Genomic DNA, 25,162 nt, shown 5'->3' on the forward strand with positions numbered 1-25,162 from the left:
TAGTAATCCAATTTCAGTGGTGGTGTAGGGAGCAAGAGATGGAAGGAAGTTAAGTAGTTGATCACAAGATGTGAAGTGGTAGTTGGAGTGAACAGTCGGTGCAAGATATGGTTCAAACAGTGTGTATGTGTTTATATTTAAATATACAGGTTGAGTATCCCTTATTCAAAATCACACAATTTTGGTTCCCCTACTGAGATAATAATATAGTGTGTATATATATATATATATATATATATATATACTGTAGTCTGGTGCCCGGCACTCCTGGTCCTTGATTCCACTTGCCTGGGTGCCTTCCGTTCTCAATCGAATAACATACCAACAAAATACAGCGTCACTCCAGGGCTTATATAAATAAAACTTTGTGTGTTAACAAATCACAGTACCAACGTTTCGGGGCCCGTAGCCCCTTTGTCAAGGTGTGACAAAGGGGCTACGGGCCCCGAAACGTTGGAACTGTAATTTGTTAATACACTGAGTTTTATTTATATAAGCCCTGGAGTGACGCTGTATTTTGTTGGTGTATATATATATATATATATATATATATATATATATATATAATATATATGTCATTATCTCAGTAGGGGACCCAAAAATGAGAGATTTTGGATAAGGGATACTCAATCTGTAGATGTAAACTATACACACAGTTATACAGCTCTTAACATGAATTCAATCATTTTCAGGAACAGCGACTTAAAGAAATTTCTGTAGTTTCAAATTCTACATCAACATCACCCAGCACTTTATCCGGAAAGAGTGTTCATACCTCTGCAGCTGTCGACTTATTTTCAACGCCTGCACCAACAACCAATAGGTAAGCTGTGTGTGTCCCCATCCCGTGGTGTTGTTCCCACAACCCTTCATGCTGTAGCTGTAATTAGTTTCACTGTAGCACCTCAAGAGGAAATCCAGGGAGCATGTTCAACTTTTCCCGAACCTTCGCCCCTTCCCCCTATCCCCTTCCCAAAAAAACATTTCCATGGCTTGCATTGCCGCATGGCGTGTGCAAATGCACACCATTCAAATCAGGACCATAGTGCTTGTGTGTATGAATTAAGACATTACTCATCCCGTCCATTGCTCCTATCAAGTTAGCAACAAGCCCAACCAATAAATACTGCTTTATGCATGCAAGCAATGTGTTATTTAATATTATGTTGATTACTTTTTGCTTTTAGTTTTATTTTGACCCAGGAAGTTTAAGTTCATGTGTTATTGTTAATAAAGGTAGGATTAGTAAATCTTTGTACACTTTAAAAAAATACATGTATGCTCTAACTTTTGCAATAAAAGATCAACATTTGTACATTTCAGCATGCCCAACCTTACCAGTGATCTATTCGACTTGCAGCCCGCATTTGTGCCCACTGTACAGAGCACACCATCCATAGCAACCTCTACACACAGCACATGGGGCGGTAAGATTAGCTTCACCTCAACGTATATTATATGCCAGTGGTTTTCAAACTGTGTGCCTAAGCCCCCATGGGGTACTTGGGGGGGGGGGGGGGGGGTGCGCCCTGGGTTGGTGGTCCAGGGCCAATTCAAAATGTTTGTGGTCATAGAATTAAACAAAACCAGTGCTGGTGGCATCCAATCATAAAATATGTGGACTAACAGGAGTGAATCCTGTCCCTCACCACATAACTGAACCTAAAGGGGAGTACACACAGGGATATGTGTGCTGAGTGATCTATCCCAGACCACCCAGCATACATCTCTACCACCGCTCAGCACAAAGCGCGATGTGTGCTGGGGGGGAAGGGCGCTCACTTCACCCAGCGGTGAAGTGAGCAATCTGACTAGATTGTGCATGCAGACCAATCTAGACCCGGCGCACACGGAGTGATGTGTGCTTCATTTCTAAGCAGTCTAGTCAGATTGCTTAGAAATTGAGCAAAAGTCACTACGTGTGTACCCCCCTTAAGGTTGACATATAAACACAATTAACTTAATTTAATATATTTTTTTCTGAATTTTTCTCAAAAAGAAACTTATGGCTAAGGGGTACAATGAAAAAAAATTCTGATACTCTAGGGTGCTGTGACTCAAAAAAAGTTTGGGAACCACTGTTATGTGCATTTATTTATTTTGTAAGAATGTATAGGAAGCACTGAATAGGACTGTTAATACTTTTGGCATAGGCGTCCTTATAATAACGTCAGTCTGTTATGTGTGTCCTGTCTGCTTGTAACTGGGCTGTTCTTGCTGATTACTGCTGGAGCCTCAGCCCTGATGATCTGCCAGGGGTTTCATAACTTGAAAGTTTAAATATAAATATTTGTGTGCATGATTATTAGAGAGAGTGTGAATGAGTATTTATTTGAACTTGTTCTTTTGTCCTGAGGTTTGGTATCTATCCCTTTTTTTTTTCTTTTTTTTTTGGTGAATGCTAGTCTGCTTTTAATTACACTGAAAGCATTTATCTGTACGTTCTACATATTTTAGGGCTAAATGTGATGCTAGAATGTGTGTAATTGTTGCTTAGGTTAGCAAGGCAGCTGTCTGGTGGCATTACTAATGATAAAGTCCTACTACTTGTACATGTGAGGCTAAAATTGGAGCAACTAAAAGTTGTCAGTAAGGTCCTGTAGTACTCACTGTATACTTTAGTTTAAGTCTTGGTTTGCTTAACTGCAGATACATGAGATGTTTGTTCTTTTTTAGAAAGTCACTAGAGGTAACAGTGTTACCTTACTATAGCATAGCTGGTTCTGTTCATTCTGGCTTAACCATAGTGACAGTACCTTGGTGTGACACTCGGATGCTTCTCCTAAAGGCAAATGGGAAACTGGGGGATCCGAAAGGCGCAGGTTGCTAATATGGAGTATTTAGTTCTTCATCATAATGGGAGGTTTAATAAAGGAACATTCAGTATGTCCATATCAGGGTTGGGACATTTGCGTTAGAATTGTAGTAACTAAATTTCAAAATATAACATTGTCATCCCTATGTTTTTCATTTACAATTGTATGATATTCCTTGCACCAGGCTCTATAGTGCCTTCTGGCCCTTGCTGTGGTAACATGACATTTGAAATCAATTTGTTTCTTCTAAAGCTGGGTACATACTCAGGCTGGAGGGTCGTTGAGTGTATGCAAACAATGGGCGGGATTCAAATCTTCTCTGCTCCCTCCCGCCCCCATCGCGCCCGCCGGCAGTATTCAAATGTTACTGCCGATGGGTGCGATATCAGCATTTCAGCTCGCCACCCCCAAAGTGACCCGTTTGGATGCCCAAACGGGATTTTCACGAAAGCGCCCATGTCTTTAGTCAGGTTTAGCTACTTTACGCGGCTAAACCCGTCTCTTGTGGGCGCGATCAGCGTGAAAACGGGGGTCATTAGAATATCGCCCGCGAACTCCCGTCACTTTAGACAGGAGATTGGGAGCGATAAAAGAGTTGAATCCTGCCCAATATGTCTGAACGACTTTGGCAGTGCAGCACAGCCTATGGCTGATATTTCTCTGACGTCCTAGTGGATGCTGGGAACTCCGTAAGGACTATGGGGAATAGACGGGCTCCGCAGTAGACTGGGCACTCTAAAAGAAAGATTAGGTACTATCTGGTGTGCACTGGCTCCTCCCTCTATGCCCCTCCTCCAGACCTCAGTTAGAATCTGTGCCCGGCCAGAGCTGGGTGCTCCTAGTGGGCTCTCCTGAGCTTGCTAGAAAGAAAGTATTTGTTAGGTTTTTTATTTTCAGTGAGATCTGCTGGCAACAGACTCACTGCTACGAGGGACTGAGGGGAGAGAAGCAAACCTACCTGCGTGCAGCTAGCTTGTGCTTCTTAGGCTACTGGACACCATTAGCTCCAGAGGGTTCGAACACAGGGCCTGACCTCGATCGTCCGTTCCCGGAGCCGCGCCGCCGTCCCCCTTGCAGAGCCAGAAGACAGAAGAGAAGGAGATGAAATCGGCGGCAGAAGACTCCGGTCTTCATTAAGGTAGCGCACAGCACTGCAGCTGTGCGCCATTGCTCCCACTGCACACCACACACTCCGGTCACTGTAGGGTGCAGGGCGCTGGGGGGGGGGGCCCTGGGCAGCAATAAAATACCTTTTGGCATAAAAATACACATAATACAGTCTGTGACTGTATATGTGTAAAACCCCCGCCATTTTTCAGTCAGAAACTGCAGGGAGAAGCCCGCCGCTGAGGGGGCGGGGCCTTCTTCCTCAGCACACCAGCGCCATTTTTCCTTCACAGTTCTGCTGGAAGCAGCTCCCCAGGCTCTCCCCTGCAGTATTCCTGATACAAGAAGGGTAAAAAAGAGAGGGGGGGCACATAAATGTAGGCGCAAATAATATATATTAAGCAGCTATTGGGAAAAATCACTCATTATAGTGTAAATCCCTGTGTTATATAGCGCTGTGGTGTGTGCTGGCATACTCTCTCTCTGTCTCCCCAAAGGACTTTGTGGGGTGCTGTCCTCAGTCAGAGCATTCCCTGTGTGTGTGCGGTGTGTCAGTACGGCTGTGTCGACATGTTTGATGAGGAGGGTTACGTGGAGGCGGAGCAAGGGCAGATAAGTGTGGTGTCGCCCCCGACGGGGCCGACACCGGATTGGATGGATATGTGGAAGGTCTTAACAGACAGTATCAACTCCTTACATAAAAGGTTCGATGACGCAGCAGCCTTGGGACAGCCGGGATCTCAGCCCGCGCCTGCCCAGGCGTCTCAGAGGCCATCAGGGGCTCATAAACGCCCGCTAGCTCAGATGGTAGACACAGATGTCGACACGGAGTCTGACTCCAGTGTAGATGAGGATGAGACAAATGCACAGTCTACTAAAGCCATCCGATGCATGATTACTGCAATGAAAAATGTATTGCACATTTCTGATATTAACCCGGGTTACTACCAAGAAGGGTATTATGTTTGGGGAGAAAAAGCAGCCAGTGACTTTTCCCCCATCTGATGAATTAAATGAATTGTGTGAGGAAGCGTGGAGTTCCCCCGATAAGAAACTAGTGATTTCTAAGAGGTTACTGATGGCGTACCCTTTCCCGCCAACGGATAGGTTACGTTGGGAAACATCCCCTAGGGTGGACAAAGGCGCTCGCACGCTTATCAAAAAAGGTGGCACTGCCGTCTCAGGATATGGCCGCCTTAAAGGAGCCTGCGGATAGAAAGCAGGAAGCTATCCTGAAGTCTGTGTATACACACTCAGGTACTATACTGAGACCTGCTATTGCTTCAGCATGGATGTGTAGTGCTGCAGCCGCATGGTCTGATACCCTGTCAGACAACATTGAGTCCCTCGACAGGGATACTATTTTGCTAACCATAGAACATATAAAAGACGTCGTCTTATATATGCGGGATGCACAGAGGGACATTTGCCTGCTGGCATCTAGAATTAATGCAATGTCCATTTCTGCCAGGAGAGTATTATGGACTCGGCAGTGGACAGGTGATGCTGATTCTAAAAGACACATGGAGGTTTTGCCTTATAAGGGTGAGGAATTGTTTGGGGACGGTCTCTCGGACCTCGTATCCACGGCAACAGCCGGGAAGTCAACTTTTTTACCTCAGGTTCCCTCACAGCCTAAGAAAGCACCGTATTATCATGTACAGTCCTTTCGGCCTCAGAAAGGCAAGCGGATCAGAGGCGCATCCTTTCTGCCCAGAGGCAGGGGTAGAGGAAAGAAGCTGCACCAGGCAGCCAGTTCCCAGGAACAAAAATCCTCCCCCACTTCCTCTAAGTCCACCGCATGACGCTGGGGCTCCACAGGCGGAGCCGGGTGCGGTGGGGGCGCGTCTCCGAAACTTCAGCAACCAGTGGGTTCGCTCACAAGTGGATCTCTGGGCTGTACAAATTGTATCTCAGGGATACAAGCTGGAGTTCGAGGCGACTCCCCCTCGCCGTTACCTCAAATCAGCCTTGCCAGCTGCTCCCAGGGAAAGGGAGGAAGTACTGGCGGCAATTCACAAGCTGTACCTCCAGCAGGTGATAATCAAGGTTCCCCTCCTTCAACAGGGATGGGGTTACTATTCCACAATGTTTGAGGTACCGAAACCAGACGGTTCGGTGCGACCCATTCTGAATTTAAAATCCTTGAACACTTATATAAGGAAGTTCAAGTTCAAAATGGAATCGCTCAGGGCGGTTATTGCAAGCCTGGAAGAGGGGGATTTTATGGTGTTGCTGGACATCAAGGATGCTTACTTGCATGTCCCCGTTTACCCACCTCACCAGGAGTACCTCAGGTTTGTGGTACAGGATTGTCATTACCAATTCCAGACGTTGCCGTTTGGTCTGTCCACGGCACCGAGAGTATTTACCAAGGTAATGGCCGAAATGATGATACTCCTTCGGATGAAGGGAGTTATAATTATCCCGTACTTGGACGATCTCCTTATAAAGGTGAGGTCCAGAGAGCAGTTGTTAGGCGTAGCACTTTCTCGGGAAGTGTTGCAACAGCACGGCTGGATTCTGAATTATCCCAAAGTCGCAGCTGATTCCTGCGACGTGTCTGCTCTTCCTGGGCATGATTCTGGACACAGAACAGAAGAAGGTGTTTCTCCCGGTGGAGAAGGCCCAGGAATTGTCATCTCTGGTCAGGGACCTCCTGAAACCAAAACAGGTGTCGGTGCATCACTGCACGCGAGTCCTGGGAAAGATGGTGGCTTCTTACGAAGCAATTCCCTTCGGCAGGTTCCATGCAAGGATCTTTCAGTGGGATCTGTTAGACAAATGGTCCGGATCGCATCTTCAGATGCATCGGTTGATCACCCTGTCCCCAAGGGCCAGGGTGTCTCTGCTGTGGTGGCTGCAGAGTGCTCATCTTCTCGAGGGCAGCAGATTCAGCATACAGGACTGGGTCCTGGTGACCACGGACGCAAGCCTCCAAGGATGGGGGGCAGTCACTCAGGGAAGGAACTTCCAAGGACAGTGGTCAAGTCAGGAGACTTCACTACACATAAATATCCTGGTCAAGCAGAGCCCCTGCTTCAAAACCAACCAGTGCTGATTCAATCAGACAACATCACGGCGGTCGCCCATGTAAACCGCCAGGGCGGCACAAGAAGCAGGATGGCGATGGCAGAAGCCACAAGGATTCTCCGTTGGGCGGAAAATCACGTGCTAGCACTGTCAGCAGTGTTCATTCCGGGAGTGGACAACTGGGAAGCAGACTTCCTCAGCAGGCACGACCTCCACCCGGGAGAGTGGGGACTTCATCCAGAAGTCTTCACGCAGATTGTAAACCGTTGGGAACTGCCACAGGTGGACATGATGGCGTCCCGCCTCAACAAAAAGCTAAAAAAATATTGCGCCAGGTCAAGAGACCCTCAGGCGATAGCTGTGGACGCACTAGTGACACCGTGGGTGTACCAGTCGGTTTATGTGTTCCCTCCTCTTCCTCTCATACCCAAGGTACTGAAGATAGTAAGAAAGAGAGGAGTAAGAACTATACTCATCGTTCCGGATTGGCCAAGAAGAACTTGGTACCCAGAACTACAAGAAATGATCTCAGAGGACCCATGGCCTCTGCCTCTCAGACAGGACCTGTTACAGCAGGGGCCCTGTCTGTTCCAAGACTTACCGCGGCTGCGTTTGACGGCATGGCGGTTGAACGCCGGATCCTAACGGAAAAGGGCATTCCAGATGAAGTGATTCCTACGCTGATAAAGGCTAGGAAAGACGTGACAGCACAACATTATCACCGTATATGGCGAAAATATGTTGCTTGGTGTGAGGCCAGGAATGCCCCTACAGAGGAATTCCAGCTGGGTCGATTCCTGCACTTCTTACAGTCAGGAGTGACTATGGGCCTAAAAGTAGGATCCATAAAGGTCCAGATTTCGGCCCTATCTATTTTCTTTCAAAAAGAAATGGCTTCACTGCCTGAAGTTCAGACGTTTGTTAAGGGAGTGCTGCATATTCAGCCCCCTTTTGTGCCTCCAGTGGCACCTTGGGATCTTAACGTTGTGTTGGGTTTCCTGAAATCCCACTGGTTTGAGCCACTTAAGACCGTGGAACTAAAATATCTCACGTGGAAAGTGGTCATGCTATTGGCCTTAGCTTCGGCTAGGCGTGTGTCAGAATTGGTGGCTTTGTCTTGTAAAAGCCCTTATCTGATCTTCCATATGGACAGGGCAGAATTGAGGACTCGTCCCCAATTTCTCCCTAAGGTGGTATCAGCGTTTCATTTGAACCAACCTATTGTGGTGCCTGCGGCTACTCGGGACTTGGAGGACTCCAAGTTACTAGATGTAGTCAGGGCTTTGAAAATCTATGTTGCCAGGACGGCTGGAGTCAGGAAAACTGACTCGCTGTTTATCCTGCATGCACCCAACAAGTTGGGTGCTCCTGCTTCAAAGAAAACTATTGCGCGCTGGATCTGTAACACAGCAAGCTCATTCTGCGGCAGGATTGCCGCATCCTAAATCAGTGAAAGCCCATTCCACAAGGAAGGTGGGCTCTTCTTGGGCGGCTGCCCGAGGGGTCTCAGCTTTACAGCTTTGCCGAGCTGCTACTTGGTCGGGTTCAAACACATTTGCTAAGTTCTACAAGTTTGATACCCTGGCTGAGGAGGACCTTGCCTTTGCTCATTCGGTGCTGCAGAGTCATCCGCACTCTCCCGCCCGTTTGGGAGCTTTGGTATAATCCCCATGGTCCTTACGGAGTTCCCAGCATCCACTAGGACGTCAGAGAAAATAAGAATTTACTCACCGGTAATTCTATTTCTCGTAGTCCGTAGTGGATGCTGGGCGCCCGTCCCAAGTGCGGACTCTCTGCAATACATGTATATAGTTATTGCTTAACTAAAGGGTTATTGTTATGAGCCATCTGTTACTGAGGCTCAGTTGTTGTTCATACTGTTAACTTGGTATGGTTATCACGAGTTGTACGGTGTGATTGGTGTGGCTGGTATGAGTCTTACCCTGGATTCCAAATCCTTTCCTTGTTGTGTCAGCTCTTCCGGGCACAGTTTCCTTAACTGAGGTCTGGAGGAGGGGCATAGAGGGAGGAGCCGGTGCACACCAGATAGTACCTAATCTTTCTTTTAGAGTGCCCAGTCTCCTGCGGAGCCCGTCTATTCCCCATGGTCCTTACGGAGTTCCCAGCATCCACTACGGACTACGAGAAATAGAATTACCGGTGAGTAAATTCTTATTTTCTCTAACATCCATAAGGGATACTGGGGTCACTTAGTACGATGGGGTATAGATGGGGTCCAAAGGAGCCGGTGCTCTTTAAATTCTTCAAACAGGGTGTGCTGGCTCCTCCCCTCTATGCCGTCCCCCCCCCCAGCCCAGTTTAGAAAAATGTGCCCTCTGGAGAGGATGCACACTTTGGAGTTCCAGAGGATTTTTTCTTCAATTACATTTAAAACTTTTTATTTCTTTCAGGTAGGCTGTTGGGTTCTTGGTGCGGCGTGACAGCGGGGCTGGCATATGGACTCCCTCTGGGGTGATACCATAGCACCCCCGCGCAGACTGGCAGCGGTAGTGAAAGTACTTGCCAGTATAAATAACTCCTGTAGCCATGAAAGGGGGCGGAGCTACCTCAGAGCGGGACCAGCGGCTTCCTGGCACCATTTTCTGCATTCTCGGCGCTGCAGCAAGACAGCCAGCTCCTCCAGGGGATACTCCACGGCCAGACACTGGTACTGGTACACGGGTTTAGTTGAGGGGGAGAGCCCCCTATGGGAACATTCTATTAGGCTCCTCACACATTAAATAACCATATTGCCTAACTTTCTAACTTCTAAATTGTCAGTTACAGGCTGGGTACTGGTCCCTACTCTCTGAGTCTCTCCACACATACTGGGCTGGGCAGGCTTGCTTGTACCTGTGTCTCTGTGTGTTAATGTTCCCTGTCGGCATGGTGAAGATAGCTGTGTGTACTGTCTGTTACACCCGGTTTTCTCCCACCCCTGTAGATTCTCTCATGTGTGAGCAATGTAGTCAGCCTTCACAAGACATTGGGGCTTCCGGGGGTGATTTACAGGAACCAGCTTGGTTAAGTTCTATTAAACGATGATGGCTGACATGTCCAATTAGTTAACTACTGCTAGACAGGAAAGGCAGCAGTTACAACAGTCTATGGCTGCTCTGACTAAGGATAAGGCAGAGGGCAGACAAGTAACCCCTCTCTCACATCCACTACCCCAAAAGCAGGGGTTACCTGACCTCTCAGAATCCGAGGAGGAGGTGCTAGAAGGGGAGGAGCTGGAATCTACGCTGAGGTGGAAGATTCCTCTCCTGCGCAGGGCGTCGAGTCACTTATACTTGCTACAAGGGATATTCCTGGGAATGAAGCAGATGTACAGTACAGCAATCTTTTTTTTTTTTCTCTGCACAGAAAAAATAGTGCTTGTCACCTTTCCTGATTCAAAGGAACTGGATTGTCTTTTCAGGGAACCATAGGTTACTCCTGACAAGAAATTCCAGGTGACAAATAAATGAGTTGCCACTTTCCCCTTTGCTCATGAGGGGCGTAAGATCTGGGAGATTCCCCCTGCTGTAGATGCTTCGGTATCACTCCTGTCAAAAAAGACGGTGCTACCAGTTCCGGGGGCTATTGCCCTAAAGGAACCAGCGGACAGGAAAATAGAAAACACTTTGAAATCTATTTGTGTTGCCACAGGAGCCTCCCAAAGGCCTGTTATTGCGGGCTGTTGGGTGACTCACGCCATTCATACCTGGGCAGGTAACCATCAGGAGGGCCTGACTGGTGATAAGTCCCTGACAGAAATGGTGACGCTGATTTGGCATATCCATGAATCTTCTTGTTTCTCCTGTGAGACGATAAAAGGCATAGGCATTATTAATGCTCGTACTTCTACCATGGCGGTTTCAGCACGCAGGGCTTTGTGGCTACAGCAGTATGTGGCGGACGCAGAGTCGAAAAGGAGTGTGGAGGCTTTGCTTTTCACGAGAGATTGACTGTTTGGAGGTGAGTTAGACACATGGATTTCAAAGGCTATTGCTGGAAAGTCCACGTACCCCCCCTCGTCTGCAGCTCCACCGGCTAGACGCTCTTACGCGGGACCTTCACTGCAGTTCTTTCGGACCGCAAAGTTTAAGGAAATAGCCAGAGGTGCCTCAAATGCGACAAGAGGCTCCAGAGATAAGTCACTTAAACCTGCCACCACAGGGCCTCAGGACCAGGGCGTCAGCTCTGTCTCCTCAAAGTCCTCAGCATGACGGTGTCCTCTGCTCCTGGGGGATCACAGGGTGGGAGCTCATCTGAGATTCTTAAGCCTCATTTGGAGAAGCTCCTGCCAGGATGCTTGGGTAAAAGATCTGATCTCCCCAGGCTACAAACTGGAGTTCGAAAGTTCTTCACCTCACAGGTTCTTCTGGTCAGGCTTATCAGCTTCCGAAGAAACACGCCTTACATTACAGGAGGCCATTCAAAAGTTGGTTCAGACTCATGTCATTGTTCCAGTTCCACTTCAACAACGGGGCGAGGGATATTATTCCAGCGTTTTTGTGGTACTGAAACCGGACGGTTCGGTGAGGCCCATTTTAAACCTCAAATAGTTAAACCCGTATCTGCTGGTCTTCCGGTTCAAAATAGTCTCTGAGAGCAGTGATCTGAGGTCTGGAGGAGGGGGAGTTCTTAGTCTCTCTGGACATAAAGGAAGCATACCTCCATATTCCGATATGGCCGCGTACCTCAATATTCCGATATGGCCGCCTTATCAAGCCTACCTCAGGTTTGCTCTGCTGGACAAACACTAACAGTTCCAGGCGCTACCGTTCGGCCTATCCACGGCTCCAAGGGTTTTTCGCGTAAATGATGTTCCAACTCGGGATTCAGGGGGTGAACATTGTCCCCTACCTGGTTGATCTTCTGATAAAAGCAAGATCAAAGTAACAACTGTTGGACAGCATCAGCTGCACGACAACACTACTGTCTCACCATGGTTGGTTTTTAAACCTACTGAAATCCCACTTTGAGCCAACTCAAGACTCCAGTTCCTGGGGATGATCTTGGACACGGTGGCTCAGAAGATCTTCCTTCCCGCGGACAAGGCAAGGATGCTTGAGGAGTTGGTTCGAGCGGTACTGAAGCCAAGCCTGGTCTCAGTGCATCTTTGCACACGCCTGTTGGGAAAGATGATGGCCTCCTACGAGACAATTCAATATGGCAGGTTCCAGGCAAGGATTCCATGCAGGTTCCAACTGGATCTGCTGAAGAAATGGTCAGGTTCGCATCTGCAGATGCACATCTCTCACCGCAGGCCAGAATTTCTCTCCTGTGGTGGTTGCAGTCCTCCAACCTCCTGGAGGGTCAGAGCTTCGGGATACATTATTGGATTAGACGCAAGTCTTCGTGGTTGGGGAGCTGTCACCCAAGGGGCACAGTTCCAGGGCAGGTGGCCAAGCCACTAAGCCGTTCTTCCAATAAACATCCTGGATCTCGGAGTGATCTACAATGTTCTGCTGCAGGCGTCTCCTTTTCTTCAAGTTCGAGCCATACAGGTTCAGCCGCACAACGCCACAGCTGTGGTGTACGTCAGTCGGCAGGGAGGGACAAAGCGCAGGGCTGGCATGAGGGAGGTATCCAAGATACTCCTCTGGGTAGAAAGGAATGCAAGGGCAGTATCAGCCGTATTCATTCTGGGAATAGACAACTGGGAGGCGGACTTCCTAAGTCGACACGATCTACACCCAGGAGAGTGGGATCTCCATCCACAGGTTTTTCGACTAGTAACGGATCTGTGGGGCTGTCCACAGATCGATCTGATGGCCTCTTAGCTCAACAAAAAGCTTCAGCGCTATTGCTCCAGAACAAGGGACCCTCAGGCGGCAATGGACGCACTGACAACGCCATTGGCTAACCGGCTGGTGTACCCGTTTCTTCCAATTACGTTACTCCCCTGGGTTCTAAAAAGAATCAGAAGGGAGGGTGTTCAGGCAGTTCTAATTGCCCCAGATTGGCCTCGAAGAGTTTTGTTACGCAGATTTCTGGCCATGGCAGTGGAAGACCCCTGTTCTCTGCCAGTGTAGGAGGAACTTCTTCAGCAAGTGCTGTTCATCTACCCGGACTTATGTTGGCTTTGTTTAGCGGCATGGCTGTTGAACGGAACATTCTAGCTGAGAAGGGTATTCTGGACAAGGTTATTGCAATTATGATTCAAGCCAGGAAGGCAGTCACGTCAAAGCATTATCATTATATCTGGAAACGATAGATATCCTGGTGTGAGGGCCGAAGGTATCCTGTTGCGGATTTCAACTTGGGGCGTTTTTTATGCGTTTCTTACAGGCTGGTGTGGACATGGGCCTACGGTTGGGCTCCATAAAGGTGCAGGTCTCTGCCTTGTCCATTTTCTTTCAGAAGAAATTGGCTGCTTTACCTGAAGTCCAGACATTCTTACAGGGTGTCCTTCGCATCCAGCTTCCTTTTGTGCCACCTACAGCACCTTGGGATCTAAACGTGGTTTTGGCCTTTGTACAATCCTCTTGGTTTGAACCATTGATGTCAGTAGAGGACAAGTACCTTACGTGGAAGACGGTAAAGGCCCATACACACTGGGCGATTTTGAGCTGAAAGCAGCTCACTTTTGGTGTGTTTAGCTGCTTTCAGCTCAAAGCCACCCAGTGTGTATGCTCAAGCAATGAGCGCTGATGCGCGCTCCCACTTCTTAGCTGGCAGCCGCCGTTCATCTGGTATTACCAGTAGATGAACGGCGGGGTGAGCGGCTTTCCTTAGCGTCCTACTATGGAAAGCCGCTCATCCCTGCTGACATTGCTGGGCAGGGGGGAAAAGCACTCAGTGTGTAAGCACTGAGCGCTTTTCAGCCCAGCAATGTCAGCGATCATCGCTATGCATACACGCTGGGCCCAGTGTGTATGCACCTTTATGCTATTAGCATTAGCTTCGGCTAGGCGTGTTTCGGAACTTGGTGCTTTGTTCTGCAAGAGTCCCTACTTGGTCTTTCATGAGGACAGAGCAGAGCTCAGAACTAGTCAGCAGTTCCTGCCAAAGGTGGTTTCTGCGTTGCACCTAAATCAGCCTATTGTGGTTCCAGCGGCATCGGCCGCTATCTCGAATCCTGAGTCCTTGGATGTGGTGCGAGTCTAGAATATGTACGTCAAGAGGACGGCTGCTGTCCGAAAGTCGGATTCCCTCTTTGTGCTGTATGATGCTCAAAAGAAGGGTTGCCCTGCTTCAAAGCAGTCGATTGCTTGATGGTTTAGGCTTACTATTCAGCAGGCCTACACAGCCTTGCCTGTTTCACGGTCTATCCAGGCCCACTTTACTAGATCGGTGGGTTCTTCCTGGGCGGCTGCCCGTGGTGTCTCTGCTTTGCAACTATGCCAGGCCGCTGCCTGGTCAGGGACAAACACGTTTGTCAAGTTCTACAGGTTTGATGCCCTGGCTAAAGAGGATGTCCTGTTCGGACATTCGGTACTGCAGACGTCTCAGCACGTTCCCACCCATTCTGGGAGCTTTGGGACGTCCCCATCATACTAAGGGACCCCAGTATCCCTTATAGATGTTAGAGGAAAAAGTGTTGTTCTTGAGTGAACGTTGTTTGCATCAGCTGTTTCTGTTTCATTGGCTGTTGCTTGTTTGTTTATTCTGTTGTGTGCTAGTTCGTTAGTCCCACCACTCATCATGTTTCCTTCTCTCAAGTATGTCCATCTCTTTCGGACACAGTTTTCCTAGACTGGGCTGTGGGAGAGGGCATAGAGTGGAGGAGCCAGCACACCCACTTTAAATTCTTCAAAGTGCACCGGCTCCTTTGGACCCCATCTATACCCCATCGTACTAAGTAACCCCAGTATCCCTTATGGACTACGAGAAAAGGATTTACCGGTAGTTAATTAAAATCCTATTATCGATACATCTGGCAGTGTGTACGGGCGGTTCGCCGACCACCCTTACACTTGCTGCAGGGGCTAATGTCACAGATGGGTGGGAAAATTTTAAATGCCCACCCAGCTGGATGACCGGACTAGATATTCAGCGGCGGTTTGTGTATATGCTTATCTGGATCGGCTACTCTATTGGTACGACAGCGGGTCTGCCAACATCCTATGTGTGTACTCAACATAAGAGACTATTATTCTTTGTTCAATACTGGACTTGATGATATGCTGGCATTGACGAAAGCAACTACTTACTGGAAGAAACAACACTGTATACAGTCAAATTTCTTGCGGGACTTACAGGTAGTGCAATTATCACACGGCAGCCTAAAGGTAATCACAATTTCCAACAGGTACCCCTCCAAAAGTACCCCAAAAAATTATATGATGAAGAAGACTGGATATCGGAAAGAACGGTTCCCTCAGGCGCTTGTCACATTAAACCCATACAATAGATATAATGAAAAAAGATTGATACATTCCTTAGTTTACAGATGGAATCCAGATAACAGATGAGGTCCATCTTCCCTTATTGATTTCTCATAGATGCAGGGCAATATGCAAAAGAAAAATCAATTCATGTGTAGTATAATCACAATTTAATAGTGCACACTAACACACACAAACAAATGCATAAAAACACATCAAAGTTCTTCCAAAGGAACTGTTGAAAGAAGACAGCCAGAATAATTACCAGCATGCAAGAGAACTGGTTTTAAGCAGCTCTCGAAAACAGCAGTTGGTATATCAGTCACCAAAACATCTCTCCGGAAAAGACCACTGGAACTGAAGTTATAGGTAAAAACCTCGGCTGTCCAGATGTTTCGCCAATAGCCACCTTGGAGTCTGTAGTTTGTCCTTTAAATACCGACGCGTTTCTACCCGCGATGCTGCGGGTCTTTCCCAAGGTGGAATAAAGGACAATCATCTAATCCACATATTTATTTAGGTGTCCAACCAATCGGAATCCTGATAGTTCATTTAGCTCAGCTGTTCATTCAAATTCAATTTAAAAAAAAAAACCCTTTTTGTCATGGAAATGCAAACCAACCAATCGTGCCCTCTTAATCGCGATACGTCACTTCCGGGAGGCGCGGCTGGCAAACAATCCAACCGTTTACGTTTGCCAGCCTCAGACCCAGTGATAACTTCCTATAATGCCAGCTCGGTGCGTCATTTCCTCCAACCATATACGTCTTACTTTGCCAACCAAAGACCTCACAAGCCCCGTTTCAGTCCGTCTCCCGGTGCGTCACTTCCGGGAACCCGACCGAACTTCAGCCAGCCGCACGGATCTCGCTTTGCCAATCACTGGCGTCACCCATTTCTTTTTAGAGCCATCTCTCAGTGTATGTTTTCTGGAGACCCGGACTGTACATAATCCACCCGGAAGTGTCATCTGGTCTGGCTGTATCTCCATGGCAACATACAGAAACATCCATTAATAACAAAAATTCAAAACATCTATAAATTTGTCATATCCCGATATCTTCAAAAGCTACCAATCGACCTAAAAAATAAAACAGAGTAAACCACTGAAATTTCAAGAAATAACCTTTATAAAACCACTTTAGTTCAAAATCATTGTTTAACCCAAACGGGTGCAATGTATTGAACTCGTATATAGATTTCATTTCGCTCTTTGCTAAAACTGTCATAATATCCTTTTGTCTGCTTGTGGACTTAATTTAAAACCAGCAAATTTTACAATATTTTTAGTTGAACTATTATGGTGCAACTTAAAATGATTTGACAAGGCATGAGTGACTAGACCCTTTTTAATATTCCTGCAGTGCTCACTTATACGCACTTTTAACGGTCTTGTAGTGCGTCCAATATAAAATAAGTGGCACAAGCACTCTATAAACATTACAGGAGATAAAATCTTCTATCTTAGCTGTCTTCCCATTGATGTTAACTACCTCCAATTTTTTTGACCCATCGCTCTTTATTTCTTTGCATCCAATACAGTCCCCACATCGGTGGAAACCTTTCGTTAAAATTCTGCCCTCCCTTTTTTGGGGGGGCAGATAACATTTTACTAGGGAATACTTTAGATTAGGGGCTTTTCTATAAATAAAAACTGGTTGGTCCGGAATTACCTTCCCAACAATTGGATCTCTTTTGAGGATATCCCAATTTCTTCTAAATGATTTCTCTAGGGATCTATGTTGTGCATTAAAACTCGTAATGAATGCCCATCCGTAATTTTTCCCTTTCTTATTATTTTTAGGTTCCCCACGCTGTTTATCACATAATAAATCCTTTCTATCCATCGATCCCACCTCCTGTATGGCTTTGTCCATCTTTTCACTATCATAACCACTCCTTTCAAATCTACTTTTCAATTGATTCGCTTGTTGTTCATAAAACTCATTGTTGGTACAATTTCTCTGAAACCTTTTTAATTGACCGTGTGATGGTGGGAGCTGGAAATGTTGATAAACGCTTGTGAATCTGTTTCTTTAATGAAAGTTTTGGTACAAAATTTACCATTTTCTTGGGAGAGGGTGATATCTAAAAAGTCAACTTGTAATGCATTTATATTAAAAGTAAGTTGAATATTAAGATCATTATCATTCAAATAAGTGCAAAAACATTCAAGTGCTTCTCTACTTCCTCTCCATATGAATAAAATATCATCGATATACCTCCTCCAAGACACCAGGGCCCTCATTCCGAGTTGTTCGCTCGGTATTTTTCATCGCATCGCAGTGAGAATTCTCTTAGTGCGCATGCGTAATGTTCGCACTGCGCATGCGTCAAGTAACTTTACTAAGAAGAAAGTAATTTTACTCACGGCTTTTTCGTCGCTCCGGAGAACGCATTGTGATTGACAGGAAATGGGTGTTACTGGGCGGATGTACGGCGTTTTAGGGGCGTGTGGCAGGAAACGCTACCGTTTCCGGAAAAAACGCAGGCGTGTCTGGAGAAACGGTGGGAGTGCTTGGGCGAACGCTGGGTGTGTTTATGACGTCAGCCGGGACCGAAAAGCACTGAATTGATCGCACAGGCAGAGTAAGTCTGGAGTTACTCAGAAACTGCTAACTCGGTTTTGATCGCAATATTGCGAATACATCGGTCGCACATTTAAGATGTTTAGATTCACTCCCAGTAGGCGGCGGCTTAGCGTGTGTAACTCTGCTATAATCGCCTTGCGAGCGAACAACTCGGAATGAGGGCCCAGGTCCGCTCCAAATGGGTTATTATTCCAAATAAAGTCTGCTTCCCATTGCCCCATAAAAATATTGGCATAACTTGGAGCGGACCTGGTGCCCATGGCTGTACCAACTTTCTGTATATAAAAATCCCTTTCTACTGTAAAATAATTATTATTTAAAATAAAATGGAGAAGTAATGGCCTTAATTCCATCTTTGTGTTTAATAATAGAATACAATGATTTTACGTCCGCTGTGACCAGAATTTAATTTTCTTCCCATGGGACCATGGAAAGTGTATTTAAAACGTCTTTTGTGTCTTTAAGATGGGAAGCATTTCTTAAAACCAACGGCTGTAAAAAGTAATCGATACATTCTGACAGATTAGTGGTTACTGACTCTATTCCGGAGACTATCGGTCTTCCGGGTGGGTGGGTGGGATTTTTGTGTATTTTAGGCAGTAAATGCAAAGTAGGGATAACTGTTTTTTCATTAATAAGGAATTTCGCTTCTTTTTCTTTTAAAACCCCTGAATCACTGTACTTCTTGATAAGTTCCAAAAAGCTAATTTTAATCCTTTCAGTTGGGTCCGACCTCAATTTTTGGTAAGTGTGTCGATCACCCAAATGATTTTCCACCTCCCTTGGAAGGTAAAACCAGCTTGGATTTGCCTTACATTTAAAAAATTGATGCTTTAAATCTAGTGGCTTCATTTCCAAAATCTCCAAAATGCTAACATTTGGCCAATGTCTCTGAATGTTTTTGTGCAAGTCTTCATATTTACACTCTTGCACATGTTTCTCACCATGTAAATGACATCAGTAATCACACTGAGCTGAAAATTGTTGGTCCCAGGGAAATGTGGAGTCCTACCTCACTGTTTCTGGGCCCCTTCATAATTGTAAAGTTTGGTGTAAAATCCTAAAATGTGAGCAATAAAATGGAAAAAAAAACAGTGGTGTATACCTTCATTTGTCTAGAAAAAATATTACAACAATAAGAACAAAGCAAGGGCATAGGCGTTTCTATCATGGGTGCAATGTGTGCAGTGCACACGGGACCTTGGATCCAGGGGGGCCCACACCGCGCACATTGCACCCATATTTTGATACTCCTCTCTCTGTAATCCAGCGTTGGACGATGCACTCGTGGTCAAAAATCACTTAAATGGCCACCTCGCATGTGCAGTATACTTCGGCACATTTACGGAGCCTTCGGCGCCGTGGAGAGGATGGGGCCCACCCGGACCTGCACACAGGCCCCCTCCTCGCTTAAGATGCCCGTGAGCAAGGTGGTAGGTAACATAGCGTTGATGCACAAACTTTACAAGGAAAAGTCAACCATGATGCTAAAAGCAATGAGGTGCTCTACCAGTATAGATAAAAAACACAATAAATTTGTAAAAGGGCAACAGTATGGAAAATAAATACATCTCTCATCTCCACAGAAGGACAAAGTTAATGGTTGCTAAAATATGTTCTATTTGTTCTGTTCTATCTATAAAATTAGCAGGATACACATACAAAATATGATCTGATAAAAGGGAAAGGAATCGTAGCAGTAGCCAAACATAAAGAAAAGGGGTAAAGGGAACATACATGGTAATGGGGATATGGAAGAAAACTAAGGGCGGTATCCTATTAACCACGGTCAATTACCTTGCCCAGAGCTATTCCATTATCCCCGATACCGGCACTTATCAGGAATTTTATGGTAGGTGAAACCAAATCTGTGATAAGAAGCCCTTTTTCTCTAACGTCCTAGAGGATGCTGGGGACTCCGTAAGGACCATGGGGATAGACGGGCTCCGCAGGAGTAATGGGCACTTTAAGAAAGAACTTTAGGTATGGGTGTGCACTGGCTCCTCCCTCTATGCCCCTCCTCCAGACCTCAGTTTACTACTGTGCCCAGAAGAGACTGGGTGCATTACAGGGAGCTCTCCTGAGTTTCCTGAAAGAAAGTATATTTGTTAGTTTTTTTATTTTCAGGGAGCCTGCTGACAACAGACTCCCTGCATCGAGGGACTGAGGGGAGAGAAGCAGACCTACTTCTGTGAGTTTCAAGGCTCTGCTTCTTAGGCTACTGGACACCATTAGCTCCAGAGGGATCGGTACGCAGGTCTTACCCTCGCCGTCCGTCCCAGAGCCGCACCGTCGTCCTCCTCGCAGAGCCGGAAGATAGAAGCCGGGTGAGTATGAGAAGAAAGAAGACTTCAGAGGCGACAGAAGACTTCAGATCTTCACTGAGGTAACGCACAGCAGTAAAGCTGTGCGCCGTTGCTCCCACACAGCACACACAAATGGCAGTCACTGTAAGGGTGCAGGGCGCAGGGGGGGGGGGCGCCCTGGGCAGCAATAAAACCTCTTTTTCTGGCAAATATATATATATATATATATATATATACACATACATACAGCTGGGCACTATATATATATATATATATATATATATATATATATAATGAGCCCCAGCCAGGTTTTTTCGATATTTGAGCGGGACAGAAGCCCGCCGCCTCAGCACTCGCCAGCGCCATTTTCTCCACAGCGCTGAGAGGAAGCTCCCCGGACTCTCCCCTGCTTATCCACGGTGAAAGAGTGTTTTAAAGAAGGGGGGGGCACATAATTGGCGCAATATACAGATTACAGCGCTATCTAGGTAAAACATATAGTGTGTGTTTTCCTGGGTCATTCGCGCTGGGTGTGTGCTGGCATACTCTCTCTCTGTCTCTCCAAAGGGCCTTGTGGGGGAACTGTCTTCAGATAAGAGGATTCCCTGTGTGTGTGGTGTGTCGGTACCCGTGTGTCGACATGTCTGAGGTAGAAGGCTCTCCTAGGGAGGAGATGGAGAAAATTAATGTGGTGTCTCCGTCGGCAACGCCGACACCTGATTGGATGGATATGTGGAATGTTTTAAGTGCTAAGGTGAATTTATTGCACAAAAGATTAGACAAAGCTGGGGCTAGGGAACAGCCAGGGAGTCAACCCATGTCTGTCCCTATGTCGCAGGGACCTTCGGCGTCTCAAAAGCGCCCACTATCCCAAATAGTAGACACTGATACCGACACGGATTCTGACTCCAGTGTCGACTACGATGATGCAAAGTTACAGCCAAAGCTGGCTAAATGTATTCGATATATGATTATTGCAATAAAAGATGTTTTGCATATCACAGAGGAACCCCCTGTCCCTGACACGAGGGTACACATGTATAAGGGAAAGAAACCTGAGGTAACCTTTCCCCCTTCTCATGAGCTGAACGAGTTGTGTGAAAAAGCGTGGGAATCTCCAGACAAAAAACTGCAGATTCCCAAAAGGATTCTTATGGCGTATCCTTTCCCGGCTAATGACAGGATACGGTGGGAATCCTCCCCTAGGGTGGACAAAGCGTTGACACGCTTATCCAAAAAGGTAGCGCTGCCATCCCAAGAAACGGCTACCCTAAGGGATCCTGCTGATCGCAAGCAGGAGGTTATTTTGAAGTCCATCTACACACATTTTGGTACTTCAGACCGGCTATTGCGTCGGCGTGGGTTTGTAGCGCGGTAGCAGCGTGGACAGATACCTTGTCAGCGGAGATTGAGACCCTGGATAAGGATACCATCTTATTGACCCTAGGACATATAAAAGATGCTGTCTTATATATGAGAGATGCGCAAAGAGACATTGCTTTACTGGGTACTAGAGTCAACGTTATGTCGATTTCTGCTAGACGAGTCCTATGGACCCGGCAATGGACAGGTGATGCCGACTCAAAAAGGCATATGGAGGTTTTACCTTACAAGGGTGAGGAATTGTTTGGAGAAGGTCTCTCGGACCTGGTCTCCACAGCTACAGCTGGTAAATCCAATTTTTTGCCTTATATTCCCTCACAGCCTAAGAAAGCGCCACATTATCAGATGCAGTCCTTTCGATCACAGAGGAAAAAAGTACGAGGTGCGTCCTTTCTTGCCAGAGGTAAGGGCAGGAGAAAGAAGCTGCACAACACAGCTAGTTCCCAGGAACAGAAGTCATCCCCGGCCTCTACAAAATCCACCGCATGACGCTGGGGCTCCGCTACGGGAGTCCGCCCCAGTGGGGGCACGTCTTCGAGTTTTCAGCCACATCTGGGTTCACTCACAGGTGGATCCCTGGGCAATAGAAATTGTTTCCCAGTGGTACAAGCTGGAATTCGAAGAGGTGCCTCCTCGCCGGTTTTTCAAATCGGCCCTGCCAGCTTCTCCCCTAGAAAGGGAGTTAGTGTTAAATGCAATTCACAAATTGTATCTTCAACAGGTGGTAGTCAAGGTTCCCCTACTTCAACAAAGGAGGGGATATTACTCAACCCTGTTTGTAGTCCCGAAACCGGACGGTTCGGTTAGACCCATTATAAATTTAAGATCCCTGAACCTATACTTGAAAAGGTTCAAGTTCAAGATGAAATCGCTCAGAGCGGTCATTGCCAGCCTGGAAGGGGGGGATTTTATGGTATCCCTGGACATAAAGGATGCATACCTTCATGTTCCCACATATCCACCTCATCAGGTGTACCTGAGATTTGCGGTACAGGATTGTCATTACCAATTTCAGACGTTGCCGTTTGGGCTTTCCACGGCCCCGAGGATTTTCACCAAGGTAATGGCGGAAATGATGGTGCTCCTGCGCAGGCAGGGTGTCACAATTATCCCGTACTTGGACGATCTCCTCATAAAAGCGAGATCAAGAGAGCAGTTGCTGAGCAGCGTGTCACTTTCACTGATAGTGTTACAGCAACATGGCTGGATTCTCAATATCTCAGAAGTCGCAGCTGGTTCCTACGACTCGTCTGACCTTGTTGGGCATGATTCTGGATACGGACCAGAAAAGGGTTTATCTTCCGGTAGAAAAGGCTCAGGAACTCATGACCCTGGTCAGGAACCTATTGAAGCCAAAAAAGGTGTCAGTGCATCACTGCACTCGAGTACTGGGAAAGATGGTGGCATCGTACGAGGCCATTCCCTTCGGCAGGTTCCATGCGAGGACCTTCCAATGGGACCTACTGGACAAGTGGTCCGGGTCTCATCTACAAATTCATCAGTTGATCGCCCTGTCCCCCAAGGCCAGGGTATCTCTCCTGTGGTGGGTACAGAGTGCTCATCTTCTAGAGGGCCGCATGTTCGGCATTCAGGACTGAGTTCTGGTGACCACGGACGCGAGCCTCCGAGGTTGGGGAGCAGTCACACAGGGAAGAAACTTCTAAGGGCTTTGGACAAGGCAAGAGGCTTGTCTTCACATCAACGTCCTGGAGCTGAGGGCCATATACAACGCCCTTCGTCAAGCGGAGACCTTACTTCGCGACCTACCAGTTCTGATTCAGTCAGACAACATTACCGCAGTGGCTCATGTTAACCGCCAAGGCGACACAAGGAGCAGAGTGGCGATGGCGCAAGCCGCCAGGATTCTGCGCTGGGCGGAAAATCATGTAAGCGCACTGTCAGCAGTGTTCATTCCAGGAGTGGACATCTGGGAAGCGGACTTCCTCAGCAGGCACGAACCTGCATCCAGGAGAGTGGGGACTTAATCAGGAATTCTTTGCACAAATTGCAAGTCAGTGGGGACTGCCCCAGATAGACATGATTGCGTTCCGCCTCAACAAAAAGCTACAGAGGTATTGCGCCAGGTCAAGAGACCCTCAGGCGGTAGCTGTGGACGCCCTAGTGACACCGTGGGTGTTCCTGTCGGTCTATGTATTTCCTCCTCTTCCTCTCATCCCAAAGGTGTTGAGAATAATAAGGAAAAGAGGAGTACAGACAATTCTCATTGTTCCAGATTGGCCGCGAAGGGCCTGGTATCCGGATCTGCAGGAAATGCTCACAGAATATCCGTGGCCTCTTCCTCTCAGAGAGGACCTGTTACAACAGGGGCCCTGTCTGTTCCAAGACTTACCGCGACTGCGTTTGACGGCATGGCGGTTGAACGCCGGATCCTAGCTGAAAACGGCATTCCGGATGAGGTCATTCCTACTCTGATAAAGGCTAGGAAGGACGTGACAGCTAAACATTATCACCGTATATGGCGAAAATATGTTTCTTGGTGTGAGGCCAGGAATGCTCCTACGGAAGAATTCCATCTGGGCCGTTTCCTTCACTTCCTACAGATGGTGTGAATTTGGGCCTAAAATTAAGCTCCATTAAGGTTCAGATTTCGGCCTTATCCATTTTCTTTCAAAAAGAATTAGCTTCTCTCCCAGAAGTACAAACTTTTGTGAAGGGAGTGCTGCATATTCAGCCTCCTATTGTACCTCCAGTGGCGCCTTGGGACCTTAACGTGGTGTTGAGTTTCCTTAAGTCGCACTGGTTTGAACCACTTAAAACGGTGGAGTTAAAATATCTCACTTGGAAGGTGGTCATGTTGTTAGCCTTGGCTTCGGCTAGGCGAGTGTCGGAATTGGCGGCTTTGTCTCATAAAAGCCCCTATCTGGTTTTCCATATGGATAGAGCGGAATTGCGGACCCGTCCTCAATTCCTACCTAAAGTGGTCTCATCTTTTCATATGAACCAACCTATTGTGGTGCCTGTGGCTATGCGAGACTTGGAGGATTCTGAGTCCCTTGATGTGATCAGGGCTTTGAAAATTTACGTGGCCAGAACGGCTAGAGTCCGAAAAACAGAAGCACTGTTTGTCCTGTATGCAGCCAACAAGGTTGGCGCTCCTGCTTCAAAGCAGACTATTGCTCGCTGGATCTGTAACACGTTTCAGCAGGCTCATTTTACGTCTAGATTGCCGTTACCAAAATCGGTTAAGGCCCATTCCACTAGGAAGGTGGGCTTTTCTTGGGCGGCTGCCCGAGGGGTCTCGGCACTACAGCTGTGCACTACAGCTCGGCACTACAGGTGTGCCGAGCTGCTACTTGGTCGGGTTCAAACACTTTTGCAAAATTCTGTCATTGCTGCAGAGTCATCCGCACTCTCCCGCCCGTTTGGGAGCTTTGGTATAATCCCCATGGTCCTTACGGAGTCCCCAGCATCCTCTAGGACGTAAGAGAAAATAATATTTTAAACCTACCGGTAAATCTTTTTCTCGTAGTCCGTAGAGGATGCTGGGCGCCCGTCCCAAGTGGGGACTACTTCTGCAAGACTTGTATATACTTGTTGCTTACTAAAGGGTTACGTTATAGGTTCATCGGTCTCAGACTGATGCTATG

At 47.1% G+C, this 25,162-nt stretch overlaps 1 protein-coding gene across 9 annotated transcripts in view; it reads left to right on the forward strand.

Annotated features, from left to right (window-relative positions):
- The window catches only part of LOC134948960 (phosphatidylinositol-binding clathrin assembly protein-like), a 340,585-nt gene that overhangs the window by 196,185 nt on the left and 119,238 nt on the right, over positions 1-25,162 (forward strand). For all 9 annotated transcript variants that reach the window (XR_010183069.1, XM_063937265.1, XM_063937266.1 and 6 more), the window contains exons 11-12: positions 693-823; positions 1,324-1,427. Coding sequence is in view for 8 of the 9 variants with exons in the window: in XM_063937265.1 (XP_063793335.1) it covers positions 693-823; positions 1,324-1,427 (235 nt within the window). In the remaining variant the exon portion in view is untranslated. The remainder of the gene's footprint in view (positions 1-692; positions 824-1,323; positions 1,428-25,162) is intronic.

This window comes from Pseudophryne corroboree, chromosome 8 (assembly GCF_028390025.1).
Source record: "Pseudophryne corroboree isolate aPseCor3 chromosome 8, aPseCor3.hap2, whole genome shotgun sequence".
In the NCBI taxonomy this organism is placed as follows: Eukaryota; Metazoa; Chordata; class Amphibia; order Anura; family Myobatrachidae; genus Pseudophryne; species Pseudophryne corroboree.